Consider the following 20,620-nt stretch of genomic DNA (forward strand, 5'->3'; position numbering starts at 1 on the left):
TTTGCCAATCCGGAGGGGTATTATTTCATTAAAGGACTTAGGTAAACAGAAGAAAGACTACGGTGAGAGGTATTAGGTTATTAGCAGACAGGCTAGGAATCAGTGACTGCACTGGTAACTTGCCTTTTAATAAAAACCCGACCAAAACAAAACAGGTCCGAACTCGGATATTCGCGACACTAAGTCTAAACTAAAAAGAGCGTAATTCATTGGTGTAAATTGAAACCCAATACGTTTTTGTGAAAAGTGACTGCCCTGAGGATTTTAGTAGGTCTAGCTCGGGCAGTCCGAAGGCAGATAGGTAACACAGTACTCGGTGGGTGCAATAGACGCCCACTTGAGAAAATTACTGCCTTCAAAGTTTTGTCTGTTTGGTGCAGCACCAAGCAGGGAAAGTTTTTTTTTTTTAATATAAGTTCGACTATTGTACTGCGACCGACTAAAAGTACAATACACATACGTTTTTTTTATTGAGGTATTCATATTCTGTCATTATATATTTTTTTTGTTTTTGATTTTAAATCAACATAATTTGTGCTTGATTAGGTAGTGAGTACACTATCTTTTAGATTGACTGATAACATCATTTTGTGCTAGTTCTCAAATCTTACGACCGATAATCGGTTAGTGTGAATAAATTATATACAAACTGTACTTTGATAACATACAGGGATTCGTGGTCACTATTTAATAGAATCTTGTGAAATTTATTGTGTTGTGTCATTATTATTGATAGTCAAACTATAAAGTCACTAGCAATCGAATTGAGTGTATAGGCATTAAGAAGTGACAAATTGAGAATGAGTCTAGACAAGTCAAGGATACCCAAACGAGGTAATAGCTCTAGGGAATTCATACCTAAAAAGCAAAGAAAAACAATGACCGACCCTTTTGTGGATCGGATCAAACGAGCCCGGACCGACAAAGGGGAGACGGTTTCAGGCAGAATGGTTGAAACGAGGAGTCAGAAGACCTCAGAAGAGAGAAAAAAATTTTTAGAAGTGGAGGTCAATACGGACCTGGCCATGAATGACAACCAGGAAGTACATGGACTGGAAGGGAGAGGCAGAAGGCTGGCGACTGAATCTACTCCGGTAGAACAAGGCCATGATTTTGCCATTTCCACCGGGACAATGGATCGAGAGGAGATGTCGGAACTGTCCGACATTTCAACTGAAATAGTGGCAACTAGAAGATCTCCAACGGACAACACTATGATGGCAGGCGGGACTGAGAAACAGACAACGTCCTCATCGTTCTCAGAAAGAATGAGGAACACCTTAGGAAACATCTTTCCATTCACCATGGGAGTGGGCACAGGAAATGAAGGTGAATCCCAGGAGGAGGAGGAGGAGGAGGAGGAGGAGGAGGAGGAAGAGCAAGTGGGACTTTGGGTCTCAAGTAATTCTCAATAGTTCGACCCAGGAGAATGAGGCATACGTCGAAAGAGAGACTGGAACCATGGACAAATTTGGTGTGGTGAGAACGATAAGCAAAGAGGCAAACACACCGGGCCAGTCGAGAGGCTTCGCGATCATGACAAATTCAGAGCCGCAAACTGGGGAGAGTAGAAACAAAGGGCTAGGCAACGCATTGGCGGATCCTGAAGTGGAAAATGAAAAGACGTCGAGGCAGAGAGTCAAGGCCCTAATCTCGACCAGCACGAAGCTACCTGGGACCGACAGGGTTACACCGCCACTAGTGACGCCACTCGTGGGTAACGGGGCATCACTAGGAGAAGCCTTGTACAACATAGTGGGCAGTATAGGAGAACAAAATGAACAGATGTCCATAAGAATGTGTGAACTAGAAAGAGCAGTTCACATTGAAAGAGAAAGTCTGCGGGAAGAAATAAACCGCAATAGACAAGAAGTTGGTAAGAGCGAAAAACACTTGAAAGAAAGGAACTTTTATCATCTTATATAAACTTTTAGCTGCCGTATTATGTCCTGAATTGAATTTAACTAACATCTGAATGCATTTTGCTAGGATGAGAAGCTAGGAGTTGGGGGAAAGGGTTGATCCATCTTCGATGGCGATGATGATTTTTATCTACTGAACAAAAACAATACTAACTCAATAAATAGTAGTAGCCCTGATTTTAGAAGTGATCTCATGGTCTGGGGATACTGAGACCCAGCCATGAGCTCACTACTTCTGCATGTAATCTAGTTAATTTGAGTGTTTTGACCGAAGCCGAAAGCAGTAACGTTTTTTGTCGACCCGATGTTAGAAAGACCACCGAAAGTACTGGCTTGGTAGAGACGGTGAAAAGCATGTAGAGCTCTGTTTAGACGTTGGCCAGTCGTCTTAGAACCTAGCTTTATTTTCCGTCGATATGTATCTTCCGGGCGAATGTTACATAGATGTTTTTATGGCGCTCCTGAGTGTTATTCTTTTTAACATCATGACCGGCAGAACCGTTAACGAGCACTCCGCGCCGAGCGGATGCTCACATTAACGCCCTTAATAGGCCTAAGCCGCTGGGGCGGAAGGGTAGTTCGGAACGCGGAAGCCTCCGGATTATCGTGAATAGTTTTTTAACCTAGTTAAGACCGAAAATTCACGAATCAGGAAGGGTGGGGGATCGGCCATCCCCTCGTTCCCTGAGAGGTTTGTGACCAAAAACACTTAAAGATATATATAAAACCAAACAAAAAGTATTATAGTACCCAAGAAAAACAAAAAACATAAAAAATAACTGAAAAAACCAAAAACAGTAAAAAGTAAAAAATCAGTAGAAATCATCCCCCCAGACAAGATGTGATCCGACCCTCCCGTTTGCTGTTGATAGATATATTGTTATTAAGGGCATTTGTATCAATCAGGATCGTTACGATCAATTTCGTGGCCCGTTTGTGAGCCTTGTACTGTAGGGTACTGTAGAACGTTAATGATAAATTGCGCTCAATCCGGAAGAGTCTGCTGATTTGCGCTCAATTCGGAAGGGTCTTAGGAGAAGACTGATCCGGCAAGCAGTACAAGGCGCAACAAGAAGGGGCTAAACGACAACAATAATCGACTGTTGGGTATCGTTAACAAGTTTTGTATCCCTTTTGGTACAAAAAGTAAGATAGTAATCTGTGGGGGGCTCGACAGTGCTGCACTGTAGTGACCCTTCACCGAACTGCGAATATCCGAGTTAAGCACCCTAATTCGGATATTAAACAAACCCGGAGGGGTATAGTATTACTAATATTATTACTTAAATAGCCTATATTAATATTCCTATATCGTTTTTCAGTGAAAAACACAGAAAGTAGACCGGTTTTTAGGGTCAAAATAGCGATATTTTGATCCCCCCACAAGTCGCGATTTTTGAGATATCGATATTTTTTGAAACGGAAAAAAGCGCTAAATTAGTGTGTTACATCGTAACTGCACTACTATAATAGATAGAACCGGTTAAGTTTAGTTCGAAAGTGGTTGGAACTATCTTTGAACCAAAAACCGAATTTTCGTGATTTTTGAGAAAACGGAACACTATAAATTCGGAAATTTTTGAGATAGGACAGTAAAAATAGTTGTTCGGACAACGTCCACTGGTGAATCTACAAGCTTTAAAATGCGCTTCCCGAAAGCCATCCGGGTTGCAGAGAAATCGAACTTAACGTGTTTGATTTGGTGGAATCATCAATCCGGAGGGGTACAGGTAGCATAGTTTTTCGCAAATTTTTTCAACTAAAGCGTTTTAGATCAGGTCTTTTGCATTGAACTCGAAGAGTATAGGCCTTCTGAGCTCGGATCAATAATTTTTAGGTCGAAAAGAACAGAATTGCGGAAAAAGTTAGGCGGAACCTATAAGAGAGAAATTTTTTGACTTTAGAAAAAAGACGTTTTGGTTAATAACTTTGGAACTACGGGACAGATCCAGTTAATCTTGGTACCAATTGATCAGAAATTAGCTAAGCTTACTGATAGGGACAACAGTTTTTCGAAAAAGCAACCGTGAAAAGTTTTGAGATTGTTTTTAGCAAATTCACCAATTTGGGAGGGTAGACCCTTCACGTTTTATAAATTTTTTTAGGAAGGCCCTTACACCCCTACCAAAAGGTAATAACGGTTGAATAATGTAATTTTAGGCTGTTCTAGACAAAAAGGGAAGGCTAAAGGCACAGGAAAACCTTAATCGAGCCGAAGTTATGCTAGCGATAAGACCCTTCACCGTTAGCGTGAATTGTCAAATAAGAGGCTTAACTTCAATCCGGAAGAGTCTAGGAAAGCATTAAATTATCTTCCTAGTTAATCTAAAAAGCAAAATAGCATCGGAGAACGTAACCGGAAGGGTATAGGTTGAAAGAAGGAAATCTCCGAAAAGCTACTTTTGAAAAACCAGAGGGCTCCCAATCCGGAGGGGTCAAAAATTTTTCAAATTTCGGAGGGGTCCGAATCCGGAGGGGTCTTTTATTTGCTAACTCAGAGGGGTCCCAATCCGGAGGGGTCTTACATTTGCTAACTCAGAGGGGTTCCAATCCGGAGGGGTCTAAATTCGCCAGTCCGGAAGGGTCCTATTTTTGCCAATCCGGAGGGGTATTATTTCATTAAAGGACTTAGGTAAACAGAAGAAAGACTACGGTGAGAGGTATTAGGTTATTAGCAGACAGGCTAGGAATCAGTGACTGCACTGGTAACTTGCCTTTTAATAAAAACCCGACCAAAACAAAACAGGTCCGAACTCGGATATTCGCGACACTAAGTCTAAACTAAAAAGAGCGTAATTCATTGGTGTAAATTGAAACCCAATACGTTTTTGTGAAAAGTGACTGCCCTGAGGATTTTAGTAGGTCTAGCTCGGGCAGTCCGAAGGCAGATAGGTAACACAGAAGGGGATTATCTAATGATGGATCCTGCTTGTGAGGTCAACGAGAAAGGCACCAGGGAGAAGAACGATGGAAACGAAGTCATAGAGGAAGGAACAAATGCACCACTGGACTTGGATCCAAATGAGGTGATCGGAGCAGATGATGAAACCTTACCCTACGCAGAGGAAGATTGGCAGGATCCCGAACAGATGGAGGTTCCCAAGAATTTGGAACCAGATCTTCCGTTCACGATGCACACTCGTCAGAGTGACGGGACAAGACCCAGAAAGAAATATAATCCTTACGGTGACGACTTTGTAGTGGATAGGATAGATCTGAAGAAGATAGTGGAAGAAGTAGTGGGTCTAGAAGAGATAACTGTGACACAAGACATCGACATAGTCGATGATCACCACCAGGAAAGGATCGAGGACAGGTCGAAACCCGACGTAGAATTCGACGAGGAGCAATTGGAGTCCTACGAAGAAGATCTCACAAATCTGCGAGTCTTGGAGTGGCTGAACGAAATGACATCAGACCCTAAAGAGACCGGCGTCACGAATCAAGACGTAGATCGTGAAAGCATGAAATACATCAAGACCGAACGAGATGATCCTTCCTGGGCTGCCTAGGAAGGACAACTACTCATTCCAGCTTCTAACCTCGACTTGATATCCGGTATGCGATCGACCGGGCGTCGAAGGATATTTTTGTCCGGGGAGTGGGGGTAGGACTTACCCACACTGAAAACTTGATAATAGAAAAATTGAGAATAGCAAGAGAGACAGGAGACTTAGAAGCAGAAACAGGCGAAGAACCTAAGAAACCTGACATAGGGAGGGTAGTTGAATCATATTTTAACTTACCAAATGAATATTCAAAAAACATAATACTAACAGATAGTGATTTTATACTCACAAATAGAACATGTGCGATAGCAATCACAGCAGACATGAGTTTTAGGACAGCGTTAGCGGCAGATTTTAAGAGAGAATATAAAAACATAGAGTTCCTATGGAAACAAAGACCAGGAGTAGGGGGCGTAGCGGCCTTACCTCCGGCGGCGTCACAGATATCGCAAAAATACCTATGCTTCTTGGTGACGAGGGCAACGGAGAAGCAGCACGTAGACCCAGAGAACCCAGTCTTGTCCTTGACGAGGTTGAGCGACTTCCTCGTGGAAATGGACGTGAAGGAGCTCTCGCTTCCAGTGTACGATCCAAACAGAGGACGACTGCATCCTCGGGAATTGTACGCGCTTGTACACGTGATATTCTCTGATACTAATATACAAGTATATTTACATAAGAAATATTAATTAAGTATAGTATGAGTGACGTGCGAGGGTGTTAGGCTAAAGACTAAGTTGTATGTAATGTGTGATATGTGTGTTATGTTATGTTATGTGTTATGTTATTAAGATCCTGGGTAAGAAGGGGTTAGTGACCATGAACAACTGAATGACGATCTTAGGAATAGATCCGAAGTTTGGACTGTCCAATCTTAGGTCGAATTCCAAAATTTAAGAGACCGATTGATACTAATTAATTTTAGGAACAGAATCTTTTCATCTGACTGTTTTTAAATGAATTTTAACGAAAAGTTAAGGCGAAACTGACAAGTGTGTAATTCGTGAACCTTTTTCTAGATCCTGATTGATCGTTTAAATACTCACTTGAGTCAAACCTTTGAATCAAACCGAATCGAACTTGAAGAACAGAATGGATAATTTCAACTTGGATGAATTGATGGACCTGGCAGAGGCATATGTAGGACCGATGATAGATGCGATCTATCGTCGGCTAATGGATCGAGACTTTGCTCTGGAGGACCCAGAGGTAGTCATGTTGCTGACCGCCCTGATCAACATCTTGGGGCATGACAACCGTGGGGAACGCTCCACGGAAGTCCTGTTGATGGCAGCATAACTAGACCGCCCGAACATGAGAGTGATGAGGTGGAGAAACGGGGCTCTCTCAGGGAGTGACCTGGCGAATGAGCCTGGATTGGGAAGTTCTAGGACTTACCAACCAGGTGAAATGCCTATGCCCTCCAAGCCCAAACCTGGGCTGACGGGAATGCATCAGGGGATGAACAGCGAGGCTGCCTCTTCTGGTTCACCACTGAGAGCAGCTGTGCCAACAAAGAGGGCGAAAGCAGAACAGAAGGTTCAGATGAACTAAACCATGCAAGATCTTGATGGGATGAAGGACGAGCTGGAAAGAACGAAAAAAGAGCTGGACGAGGTGACTAAGACCATGCTCATTGCGGAGGACGACCGAGACATGTGGAAAAGATTGTTCGAAGACTGCAACAAAAAGCAGGGTCAAGAAATTGAGCGCATGAGGTAGGACTACAAGGAGCGATCAGAACGGATGGCGTTAACTACAGCCGTGGAAAAAGCGATACCTGCAAGGAGTATTCCTCGTGGGCAGTCGCCGATAGAGCTCTTGACGCCTCGAGAAATGAGTCACACAACGGAGACACGGCTCCCGACAGCAACAGATCGAGTGACAATCCCGGACCCTAGTGACACCTTGGGTGACCCCGTCGTGGAACAAACGGTGAGGAAGCTGATAGAGACAGCTGGACGACTGGTCGCCAACAAGAATGCGCCAGGTTCCGGGGTGACTGCACCCTATGGAACGATCGATGACACGGGCAGAGTACGACTCTCCTAGACCGTGATCAGACAGGGAATAAGCGACGTGACGCCACTAATGGGGAGCTCTAAGGCCCCAGAAAGAAGAATACAGAAGATGCCAGCGAAGAAAGTGTCACGTGTAATAGACATACAAAAGAACAATCAATTGAGATATAACTTCACGGGAGTTCCTGAGACAGATCCGAGAGCTTGCTTCAATCGAGCGACTTGGAACCCGGCAGTAAACCTGCAACAACCGCCACTGGGGACATCACATCTGATACTGGGAGACAGCTTGGTCAGAGTACTCTCGAATTTGAGGACCTCTTGGGTCACCACGGTGATGGCCTTCGGAGGAGCGACTATAGCCTAGTTATATCGGATGGTGGAACTAATGAATCCAGGGAGGATCCCCAGTGTGATGATCCAGGTTGGAACGAACAACATCTCGAGAAGTTCGGATGAGGAGGAATCACTATGGGGATCGATGATGGTGTGCTTGTTTACTACTCTCTGGCAGAAGTTCAACTGCGCGGTACCGACCGTTTGCACTGTGCCTATGAATGCAAGAAGCTTGACAGCAGCAGGGAGAAGGCACAACGAAGGAGTGGTCAGGTGGAACAATATGTTGAGGAATCTCGTAAGTCGGAATGCCGGAAGGATGATCCTCATGGACATCGAACATGAGCTGAGAGCGATGGATCAGGCCAGGCTGACCACGGACGGCATCCACTTCGATAGTATAGAAGGACAGGCTTGGCTGAACAGAGTCTTCCAGGAGCGATTGGATGAGTTGGAGGTAGAACTCTTTGACACAGGAGTGCTGAGGGAAGAAGGAGCATCGAGCGAAACGGTGATTACCACCTTTGTGCCTCCTAACCTGGAAACACGCGTGGGGACGGTCCCGGCCGTCAAGAATTATAGACAGCAGAGCTCCAGCGAACCAGGTCAAAGGACGGATGTTCAAGATCGATTGGGAGAAGCACTGGTAAGGAGGACCATTAATCCTCGGAGAAGACTAGGAACTGTTAACCCAATCGAAGAGACAGCCAGCACGCCTAGATCGGACACGAGATCGGAGACGATAAATACCAGTCGAGGGGAGAGACGCCCGGGCAGAGGCTCGTTGATGTGGTCAAGGCCCATACCATCTCCCTGGCATGTATACAAAGATGAACTAATGAAGCTTGATCTTCAGAGGGTGAGCTTCATCGAAGATGCAAGGTGGATGCTGAATGGAGCGAGGCTATCCGTCAGCAGACTGTACTCGATAACAGGCGTAGACTGGTTGATAGCCATTAGCATAAACTTCAGTTCCACGACGGCCTTGAGGTTTGCTGACCTAGAGGGAATGCCCTCTAATAACACGATGGGACCAGTGAACGCAAGACCATTGCAGGACGTGAGGTTGAATCATGATGAAGGGAATCGAGAAGAGAGACCTGGAAGATTTTTGGTAACAAGGGCGCCGATCGGACAACATGTGAAGATGTTCAGGCAAGTGAGCTCACCCCCAGGTCATGTAAAGGAAAGAATATACCCGAAACTAGTGAGTCAAGATGGTGATGTCCAAAGATACAGCGGATTGAAAGCAATAAGGAAAGATGAGACCATCTTCGCCGCCTATGACAAAGCAGAAATAAGGAAGGCCAAGATCATGATAGTAGCGAATTCAGAGTTCGTGTATACTTCCAAGTCTCTGTTTTGGCCGGACGTCATAATGCTGGCAGCGGTCGATCTGGACCTACTGCAATCGGTATCTCTGGCTATAGGGGTACAAAGACAAACGGACATGAACCCAATTACGATCGTGTTTGCTGGCATCAATGACCATCTACACAGTAGAGGTTTTCTGAGCAGACTCAGAGATCCTACAACGGCAGAGAATGCTGTGTGGCCAGCGATAAAAGATATCCTTGAGTCGATGGGTGAAGTGGTGGATGCGACGAAGGAGGGGTCGTTCACCAAGGTGACACCGAGAGTAGTATTCGCGTTGTCTCCGGGGTATGCATATCTCCCGGATGGACTAAAATTCGTGTATGCAATCGTGACCTTGCTTTCGGAAGGGAAATATGATGTGATCATATCAGCCCCAAATCGCATGATAGAGCTGGAGAACCTGAGGCCACTCAGGGCTGAACTACCTGCAGTGTGGTTAGATATCTCGAACGCGATGAGAAGATTCAAGGACCATGCGCTGCACATGTTAGTGTTGGACGAGGTGCTGGAGTCGACATCTCAAACTGAAAACGGGAATAGACGAGGACCATCGAGTGGTCACAGCGATGTCAAACGACTTATGGTTCCGATCAATGGAAGTAACAGGTGAAAGCGCGAGAAGGAAGAATTCACAGGAGACCAGAGCTCAATTGGAGGCGATGGTTTTGAGAACCAAACCGGAAGCCAATCAGTGGCTACACCTAAGTCCTCGAGTAGCGGCATTGGGTGCAGATGCTTTTGAGCAAGGCCCTGTGATGATTACGAAGATCCATGCCTACTTGTTAAAGGAGGTGAACCTGGCGGAAAATGCTGAAGAAAAGACCGCTGAATTTGTGAACAGAATGTGTCAGATTACCCTGGAAACCTTCTGGACCCAGGAAGTGAAGGGACAGGAAGGCTTTAAACGGACGGACAGCATGCTGGAAGGGTTGGGAGCCGGATGGACCGCGTCCTTCTTGGCGAAAGTTTACCCGAAAGTTTCTCATTATTTGATAAAGGAATTCCTCCAAGAGGCAGTGGAAGTATCGATTGTGGAGCTACTAGCCTTGTTCGTAACGTTTGGAGCTGAGAGTTTCGTGAAGGGACCGGCGGTACTGCTGACCGAAAGAATTCAGAACCTGCTGTTAGATGGACTTCTAACACTGATTGCGATTACCCACGGAAACTTGAGAGGACTAATGAAAGGGACACGTTGTTCAGAGCAGATGAGAGAGAGGGTGAGGAATTTAGATATGAAGAAATCCACGGACTCGTGGAACAAGATAAGAGACCTGAGACACACTCTTATCCAATATCTCTTAGAACAAAATCGCTTTGGAACGGGAGAAGATGAGGCTATCGAAAGAGAAGAAGATGTTAGACGACATGTTGGGGGCATGCCCCTGTTAACCGATCTGAGCTCGGCTATGAGAACCGATCCCTTAGCATTGATCAGAGGAGCCACGGAGTTTGTGACAGTGATCTATGGACCAGCAGTCACGTTTGAGTCCTGACGTTGAGGTGGAGGCATATAGGAGGTCGGTGCTGCACCTGAACCTCATATCAGCAGTGGACGGTAGTGTACTGAACTGGTGTGAGCAGCACACATTGCGGGAGCTCATGAGTGAAGATCTGTTATTTGCAAAAATATCAGAGCCAGAGATGACAGTCATCAATTTTGACGATCACTTCCGTGATCGCATGGGAGAAGTAGAAAGAGGACACATCGAGGTGTTTCCAAAGATTTGGAATCTGAGACCCTATGATCAAACGAATGGTGAGATAACCAGAGTGCCTCGTCTCATTGCAGCATATCACAGGGTGAGAGAAGAGACGAAGGATTGGGGTGATTACGAGAAGCTGCCGGAAGAAATCCCCGAAATCCCTCTGATAAGAAGGATGTTGCTCGGAGCAGTCTCCGTGGTGCAAACTCCTAGGTTGAGAACATTTGAAACCAATGAAAGGAGAATAGGGATTTTCGTGGGAACGATGGATCCATACTTTGTGGGGAGAAATGCCGCTGTGTTACAATACACACGATTTGCATATACGGACCAAGCGAGGAGATGGCGAATAAGCAACGCCGCGACTCCCAAGCCTGGAAGATTTGACCAGGAATGGGCGGGATTAGGCTTAGCTCCTATGATGATGAGAGGCAGGACCGAACTGCCTGAGGCCTCCTTGATCCTGACTAGTGTGAAACCGGAATTGAGAGTGGAGGAACACTGCAGGCGAGAACCTTCCTAGCACCCTTCGGCTGCGAGGAAATCAAAGTGGTCCATGGAGAAGAGGAAGATGATCAGCTGGCACACTGATCATACCGAAATTTCCGGAAGGAACCGACAATGAGAAGCAATGACCCTCGAGCTCAAAGAAGGACATGTCAGAAGGAGATGATGGACAGAGAGGAAGCCGTCAAGCGGAAGAACTCATGCAACAAGATGCAAGTCAAGCTGGTGGGCAAGACGACAGGGCATCGACAGGAGGAGTATCCAGACTGGATTTCAATATCTTCAGTGATCTTGAGAACAACGCGGTTACGTTGGAGACGACTGAGCCAGCGAATGAAGGCATTTCGACACTGGAACCTCCGTCAGCCTTTACAGAAATGAAACGGAATTTGCCGGAGAGCAGCTCTCCTGGCAATTCAAGAAATAACGAACAAAGAATCCTCATGGAATCACAAAAAAGAAGAAGAATAGAGGTCTCAGCCAGAGTACCTTTCTTGGGAACTTTGCCCGAAGAAGAGTGGGAAGTACAACATCGAGACCATGAAAGTAGGACCGGATGCAGATTGGACAGAGTGGCGTTCATGGAAGAAGTCTGGACAGTGGTTCAGAGCTATGGGACCCAGTCCATTTTGAAAACAGGTCTCAACCGACCATTGCTGCGGGAAGTCCTTGACAAACTTGATGAGTGTGAGGGGAGATTGAGTGAGTTGTTGATTGACTCAGCCACTGATGAAAGTGAAGCGAACTCTCCCATCAAGATGACACCGCAGGATGGTAAAGCAGAGGTGGTGTATCTGTCAAGAACCAGGAGGGGAACGATGCGATCCAAATTGGTGATTGATAAAATCAATGAGATGAAGATGAAGTTAGGCAGCAAGGTGATGCCGAGGAGAGTAGGAAAGACGAAGGTGGATTGAGAGATATCAATAAAAGCTGTCAATTCAGCGAAACGAAAACGAGTCGAAGAGGCCATGGATTTGGGACAAGGTGATTATCAATTACCTGGCACGAACAGAATGTTAACCGATATAGCGATGGTGACACCGATTCTTATGGCAGGGATAAAGTCAACAGGTTACAAGTCCAGAAGGAGTGACCGCACTCTGACTGGAGCAACCTTAGAAATGGAAATACTTAGCCAATGTGGAGAAAGCTCGATGAAAGACTTTAAACCATCTCCCATGAACCACGGAAAGGGAAGTGTCGCAGGACAACTAGTACCAGTGGAGTATAACCGACTGACAGTGTTGGAGACTGTGTAAATAGATGAACCTGCCGGTGGATACATGGAGATGTTAGAATACCGAAACTCGGCTAGAGGGTATGTGATGGCCCTTGAAGACGAAAAGGCCTGGAAGGTTATCTGGAGACGATGTTGCGAGGCACCACCCTCAAACAGAAGGCGTATGGAACTTTAGCGTCATCCGAGTTGCAGGCGGAAATGATTGAGCAGTTAGTGAGCCTTCCATGGAAAGCAGTGGTGTTGAAGTACTTCGAAGAGGAAATGAGGACTGCGCCGAGAATACACGCTCTCATGGCAGTACCCTACGTAAGAACCGAATTACGCCTGAGGTTCGCCTGGTGCATGATGGGATTAACTCGCGGGGAATCTGACTCAGAAGAAAGGAAAATGTCAAAAGAAGAGAAAGTTTTCCTTATGACGAACCTGAGGGATCTGATAACCCAAGAGGGAGCAGCAGTAGCGTGCGCGAAGCGGAGAGACGCTCTCTGTTTCATTCGATTCCTGATAGAGCAGATTTCAGTAGCAGCATTGAACACCTGTGCCAAGATGTTGAGGGAGGGCGATGAACGAGCAAAAGCCTCACTCTTGCTGGCACTGCTGGAAATGCATCAAAGCAAGCCGATGAGGGTGAATATGAAATAACCTGAGGAGTTAGAGCCCATGAGAAAGATAGACGAAATCAGGAGATTTTCAAACAAGGAGTTGAGACTCACCAAAGAATCTATGGGGGCACTACCGAATTCCAGTGAGTACTGTGGACCGATCAAGAAGAAGTCGTACAGCTACGTGTCCGGAACCATAGGGATAGCGTACAACCCTTTCCTGAGTGAAGACATACGCGATTGCTTCTTCGATTACGACCAGGCAGTTTTGCTAAGATTCTGGACGTCGAGAATTGTAACAATTAAGAGCGCTAATAATCCACAGACCAAATTGGGACTGATCTTGGAAGAAGAGGTGACTGCACCTTCCGTTGGGTTGGGATTCTCAGATGAATTATTGAGAACGAGCTTGATGGTAGTGTGGGAATTGATGAGGCCATCATGGTGTCCTAGTCCCAACGCTGAATCGATATTACGGGCGACACAAGACGTGCAGAGGGAGCTGAATGCAGACTGTAACCTGCGTGACCTGAACATCATATATAATGTGATGATAACGGCCTCTAGGAGCAACGGGGAAGAGAAAGTGGAGTTGCCTGGCTGGGGACCAGAAGACTGGGTCAAACCTGGTAGCTGTCTGGCGGAAGTCTGTGGACTGGAAGGTCACGTTTGTGGAGGTCTGGACTGTGTGAAGACCCTAGAGAGACAACACAAGCAATTGACGATACTGTTTGGGAATGTCGTGATGAAAGCAAGGACGGAAACAAAACTGATCGCAGATTGCCATGGAGGAACCGGGGTGAATCTAGTGACTGCACTAGGATTCTACAGCATGTTTAGTTCTTTAGAGTCACAATTGAATCTAGAACAGAAACATGAGATGGTCAAAGCCATCAGTATAGAAGTTTTCCCAGGAGTTCTGCAAACCGAGCAGAAACACATAGGAAAATCGAGGGAAGCGATCGAGGCGGAAATGAACATCAGACACAGTGAAACTTATTGTAGACCATCAGGAGCACGATATTTGGTGGGCTCGACATTGGCTCCAATGTGCAAGAGCAGATACCCGGTGCATTTCGTAGCTGTGGATGTAAAGAGTACGAGAACGATCGTGGATCAAGCCTTCTCAGTGCCAAAGTGTGTGAGACTAACGAGAATGTCCGAAAAATCTTACGAATTGCTATGTAAGATGTTCTCAGCAGTTCCAGAGAGAACAAGGAGGAGTTGGAATCGATACTGGGAAGGAAGTTCATGGGATACGTGAGTGGGAACTTCAGTGACTTTGAGAGACAGAAACAGAGAGGATCAACTGTTACAGATTACAATACAGTAGACGAGAATGATGAAGTCCACCGAGTGATGATGGAAGTGGAACCATTACTGGAAGCTTCGGGAAAACGCATTTGGAGGAGCGTCATGTTGACACATGACGAGTTTCCCTGTCACTGCTTGCTGCAGACTTGGTGGTATCCCGAGCGTAGTAATCTGGTGTTGATCTGGGACTCTGGAGAGCTGCTCTCCATGGGTTTACCAGACTCATCACAGCCCATAACAATAGTGATAGTGGGAGTTATGATGACAATACGATGGCTGGAAGCTCACGTAAGAGAGAACAATAGACAGGAAGCGCCAACGAGAGAACAGTTGCGGAAATTGGATTGTCTGAAAGATTTAGATCTTTTTGAGACAATGTGCAAGATTCTAAACATTCCGATGGAAGTGAAGAAGATATGGGCAAGAAGACGATTGATGCCATGGTTCAGAGCTAACATGACTGCATGGTTGTACGATTATGCTAAGAAGCATATGTCGAAGCACGGCAGAGTGTACAGTGAATATCAGCTGGACGTTGGAGCAGGAGCTTTCAAGCGAGCTTTCGTGACTCATCGGAATGCAGTGACCACCGCTGTAAAGAGAATTTCCAGGACAAGTGAACGTAGTGGAAAGGAGAAGGAAGAGATGTTGAAGGAAGATTTGGAGAGAAATGTGACGTTGTGTCTGCACAACAGCTTCTGCCGAAACAGAGAATCTAACGTGGATCCCCTACCTTGTTGCAACAGAGGGTAGAAGAGCAGAAGTGTTGGAGGACTGCTTCCAACAGCGTCAGGATAGCTATCGATGTGTTGCAAGACACAGAAACTGAGAGTGCAGAGTCAGTGTCACAGGAGGAAGAGATGGAACATTGACAAACGGTCGAAAGAACAAGACGCAAAAAGAAAGAAAATTAGAAGAATTTAGAAGTTTTAGAACTTCTAAACGATGAAAAAGAAGAAGAAAAAGGAGTGACGAAGAAGAAGAAATTAAAACTCAGAATTGCTTAATGTGTGTGAAAAAACTCAAGTGAAAAACTAAGCAACCAAGTTGTAATTGAAAACTGAAACATTTAGTTGAGTTTTGAACATTAAAGAATTTGTTGCATTTATTAATTTGCATTTTGATTTTAGTTAGTGGCTTTAGAGACACTTACTTATTATTTATTTAGAAAGGCTTGAGTAAAGAGTTTATTTAAATATTCCAGCCTGCATGATTGTTTTTAATCAATTAGGACGACTGATCACTTTGTGGTGACATGAAAGATTTGGATAACCTCTTGAAAAGGGATATTGTTTCATTGTGCTTTCTAACCACAGAGTTACTTAGATTTAATATTCAGGACAAAGACAAGCAAGATTTCCGAAGGGACGAAGCATAGTAGGATAATTTTAGCTTGTTGGTTGGCAGGACTGTCCTGCAAATCAACATTTTTTAAAATCTAGGAGAAGAAGTTTTAAAATCAGGAGATTGACATTGGAAGTCAGAAAAGATGTTTTTATTTTAGGTCAGATCCTCAATGTGAGAAATTTGAAGGCTATAGTGATGTAGTATGATGCCATTTATGTTCTGCAGTGAGTCGATATGACGCGGATAAAAGTGATTTCGTGCATTTTGTAAATTCTGTTCGATGACACTGTACCAAGTTTACGAACATTGCGAGATTCAATGAGGACATTGACCGGACTGTCTGGGGAGTATGTGACATTCGACCAGAATGGAAAAAATGCAGAAGCAGCAATTTCGAGTTTTTAGCAGCGAACCTTCCGAATTGGCGATTTAGAAGGAATAAGAGCGTTATTCGAACGATTGGACAAATCGTGAAGGCTGAAGGATTCGGAAATTCCTAAATTTTAAAAATTCGAATTGATGACGTAATAGTTCTGAGAAACGTCAAAAACGGCCATTTTAGAGAAGAAACTGAAATAAACACAACAACATTAGTTGCGATAGCGATAACAACGAAAATTGTGATTGAGAAACAAAAACAAATTGCAGAAGTAGCAGAGACCGTTCCGAGTTGCAACTATTGTGTCGCTACAATAGTTGCAAGGCCGTTGCGAACAACGGTGAAGGGTGGAAGACAGCCTTCCGGAAGGAGAATAAGAGTCTTATTTCCCCGGATTCGAGAATCATGAGGGGTCTCGGTACAGGAACTTTTATCATCTTATATAAACTTTTAGCTTCGCTATTATGTCCTAAATTAAATTTAATTAACATCTGAATTCATTTTGCTAGGATGAGAAGCAAGGAGTTGGGGGAAAGGGTTGATCCATCTTCGATGGAGATGATGATTTTTTTCCACTGAACAAAAACAATAATAATTCAATAAATAGTAGTAGCCCTGATTTTAGGAGTAATCTCGTGGTCTGGGGATACTGAGACCCAGCCATGAGCTCACTACTTCTGCATGTAATCTAGTTAATTTGAGTGTTTTGACCGAAGCCGAAAGCAGTAACGTTTTTTGTCGACCCGATGTTAGAAAGACCACCGAAAGTACTGGCTTGATAGAGACGGTGAAAAACATGTAGAGCTCTGTTTAGACGTTGGCCATTCGTCTTAGAACCTAGCTTTATTTTCCGTCGATATGTATCTTCCGGGCGAATGTTACAATAATAAATTGAACTTTTTTGAGATTTTATTATGTTTGAGAATTGACATCAATAAATAAAGCTAATGACGCTAAGACAAACGACTTGTCAAGCGGTAGAAATTCGTTGTATAGTTGTTAAGATTAAATTATATCGAAATGTACTAAATCCCAACACAAGTAATTCTGGAACCACGTCAATAAGAAGCTTAAATCATCAAAGGCAATACCTGCCATCAACCTTGGTCATAACCAGTGGGCAACTACCGACAACGACAAAGCAAAGACAGTCTTAAATTTTACAAATTCAGTATTTACCATAGAAACACCAGGAAGCCTTGAAGTAGTGGACAATCAAGAACAGAAGATTGATCTTAAAAAAACTTGCCATGAAAAACAACTAATGAAACATCATTGTTGTAATAAGCTTAACAAACCGATCAATTGATCTGGAGGACTAAATCTATCGACCACTATTAGCAATTCCCATGCCTTTAGCTTAGTGGGTGAGGTTTTGTTAATGCTGTACCTCATGAGAGCCAGTTCTCTCAAAGCTGCACTTGGATCAACCCCAATAAACGTGAAGGAAGCATTATCGCGTATCTCCTTCGCAGCAAAAGGATTGAATTTTAACCCAATTTCAATTCACAACGTCTTGAACCTTGAGAGTCCTCCTAGAAAGGGGAAAACTCGAAAAAGTTCAAGACTTCAATCTGTGGCACGACGTACTGAATAATACAATCACTAATCACGACTTGAACGACAACGAAGCAGTCTGTCAAAACCTTTATTCGAACTTTTAGGAAGCATACCCTTGTTATACCAGCCGCCAAAAAAATATTCTCAAGCAGAAAGCAAGAGGAGTGGTGATACCAAAGAAACCTCACAAGGCTTCATCCATCTACAATGTTGGAGAAAAAATTTTTGCTACTACACTAAATTGATTTTCTAATCTAAATGCCATGCTCAAAACAAATCAGAAAGCAGAGCGAAAGAGAAAATCGAAAAAAACCAAAGAATAAACAAAACAAGAAGCTAAAAATGAAAAAAGAAAACCGAAAGGTTAACTAAATTATTAATAGATTTTACTCTTGTAGCTAACTGGAATTTCATAGTTATGGAGCGGGCTTGATGAAGTCTTTGAAAATGAGTAACTGCACTAAAAGAAAAAAACATAACTCACTGGGAGTAGGAGAGTAGAGGCATGGACATGTTTTACTTGCATGAAAAATTTCGGTGATCCAATGGACCAAGTAATGGAATGCGATAGCTGCACTAAATAATTCTGTGAAAAATTTTAGAAAATACCGACGGCTGCTTACGACTACATGTCTAAAACTAAGGGAAACTGGTGTTGCGCTTAATGTTTTGTTGAAGTAAAAAACTTAATGAAAGGCGTAAGTGCATCAAAACCATCAGACGAGATATCCAAAATGAAGACTGAATTGGACAAAACATGAAGGAAAATTTAAGAGAGGAAAACTACTATTATATGTATGGAACCGAGGTGAAGGCACAGCCAACAATAAGAGCAACGGAAAAGAAATTTTGAAAATTTCAACCAACTGTTAGCAAACATCTGAAAGACATTATTCTGGAATCTGGAGCCTTACGAAAAAGGGAAGTTGAGGAAGACTTGAGAAGGAAGAGGAAAATGGTTATACATCAAGCCATTGAAAGTCAATGAAAACAGTTAAATAAGCGGCAGAATGAAGATCTGTCGTTGATACAAGAACTTTGCTCAATCATTATCATTGAGTCATCAAAAACTTTTAACCATTCCAGACTTGGCAAATATACCTGAAGAAAGTAACACGCGACCCCGCCCATTGAGAATCACCTTAGACTCGGCAGAAAACGCTGACCTCTTAATGAAGAATCTGACAATATTCATTTGGGCCAAACAAGAACTAAGTAGCCTCAATAAAAGGGAAAATGCTCTATGCTTAGTGTAGAGAGAAAAACCTAACAGCAGAGGAAATCGAAAACTTTTTACACAATGTCAGAGGGAACCAATAAATCAAAGAAAAGAAAAGGACACTAAAAGTGCAAGATCAAACACCGGAAACCGAAAAAATGTCGAGCTCTGATTCGAGCACAGATTCGAGCTCTGAGTCGAGCACAGACACATTGACTTCGGGAAAATTCATTGAGTTACAAACAAGATTAGAGCAGGCAAAAATCTTACCAAACATCATTGCCCTGACAGAATGAAATCAAGAGAGTTCTCGAACCAGATGGAGTTCAAACTGTCACAAATTAGACTGCTACAATCTGAAATCCAAAAGCAAGAACCCAACCAAGAAGGGCAGAGGGATGTTGTTGTATATCCAGAAAGATATTGGTTAAATAGAGGTAGAGAATGACTTTGGATTTGAAAAATTGCTAGTAAACCACCTGCTCTTAACAAAACGAGACATTGTGATAGCCTCGACTTATCATAGCCCATCATCAACTCCTGAAATTGAATCCAGTCTCAACAACTTTTTAGGAAACAATGGATAAAGTAGAGCTAAATACAGTGTAAAAGGAAACAGGAACTTCCGAGTCGTAGATTGGAAATATGTTAACACGAATGCCGATGAAGTCAACAAAAAACAGCAAATCGTTGAAGCAGTCAAGGACTCTTACCTTGCTCAACACATAGATAGACGAACACGAGTGACAAAACATAATGAACCATCACTTCTAGAGCTCTTACTGACCGACAAGAACTTGGAACTTTCGGCTGTTGATTATGTCTCTCCGCTGGTAAAAGTGACCATACACTTATTCCAGCAAAATTCAATCTGTGGATATTAAATTGAAATAAAAAGAGACTGAATTACAACAAAGGGAACTACGAAGAACTTCGGTCGATCATAAAGAATAAAGAAACTTATGAACCATCGCTTACATTACAGCAGAGCATGATCAAGTTCAAATGTGCACTTGACACAACAAAATTTATTCCTAAAATGAAAAAGATTGTTAGGCAAAATAAGTTGCCAATTAGTACTGAAGTGAGAAGTGCAATTCGCAAAAAAAACAGAGTTCAGGCAAGCTATGACACAATCAAACTACAATAACTTATGCCAATAGCCGAAACAAGCCAGGAAGTTGACACGAGGGTGCTTTAGAAAACAAACATGAAGAGAAGATACCGAAATGTATCAAATCCCAAACCAAAAAGCTCTGGATTCGCGTCAAAATCAAACTCAAATAAACCGAGGCAATACCTGCCCTCATTTATGGTCATAAACAGTTTGCAAAACCGACAAGGACAAAACAAGGGCATCGTCTTTTATTTAAGTTTCAGTATTCAAGCACCAGAAAGCTTTGATGTAGTGGACAATCAGAACAACAAGTTTCTCATGATCTACCTCTCACAAAGGAAATATTCTTAAGTGAACTTGCCATACTAGACACAACAACGTCAAGGGGATCAGATAAGGATCACCCGCGGATACTGCACGAGACTCGAACCAGGCTGGGAATCTATACCTCAAGATAGATAAGG

General features: G+C 43.6%; 2 protein-coding genes across 2 annotated transcripts in view; one reads left to right on the forward strand and one right to left on the reverse strand.

The window, feature by feature from the left end:
• Window positions 1-20,620, reverse strand: part of LOC134840334 (prefoldin subunit 3-like) — a 207,453-nt gene that overhangs the window by 15,500 nt on the left and 171,333 nt on the right. The window lies entirely within an intron of this gene.
• Window positions 1,305-5,434, forward strand: LOC134839824 (uncharacterized). Its single transcript, XM_063855447.1, has 2 exons — window positions 1,305-1,382; window positions 4,859-5,434. The coding sequence occupies exons 1-2, from the start codon at window positions 1,305-1,307 to the stop codon at window positions 5,432-5,434; spliced, it is 654 nt and encodes a 217-aa protein (XP_063711517.1).

The sequence above is a fragment of the Symsagittifera roscoffensis genome, chromosome 2, assembly GCF_963678635.1.
Source record: "Symsagittifera roscoffensis chromosome 2, txSymRosc1.1, whole genome shotgun sequence".
NCBI classification, from domain to species: domain Eukaryota; kingdom Metazoa; phylum Xenacoelomorpha; order Acoela; family Convolutidae; genus Symsagittifera; species Symsagittifera roscoffensis.

What these genes read in the sequence shown, in the direction of transcription:
- LOC134839824 (XM_063855447.1), top strand. Translation starts at nt 1,305, where the DNA reads ATGGGAGTGGGCACAGGAAATGAAGGTGAATCCCAGGAGGAGGAGGAG. An exon ending in AGGAGGAGGAGGAAGAGCAA is followed by an intron (nt 1,383 to 4,858) that starts GTGGGACTTTGG and finishes CCTGCTTGTGAG; the next exon opens with GTCAACGAGAAAGGCACCAG.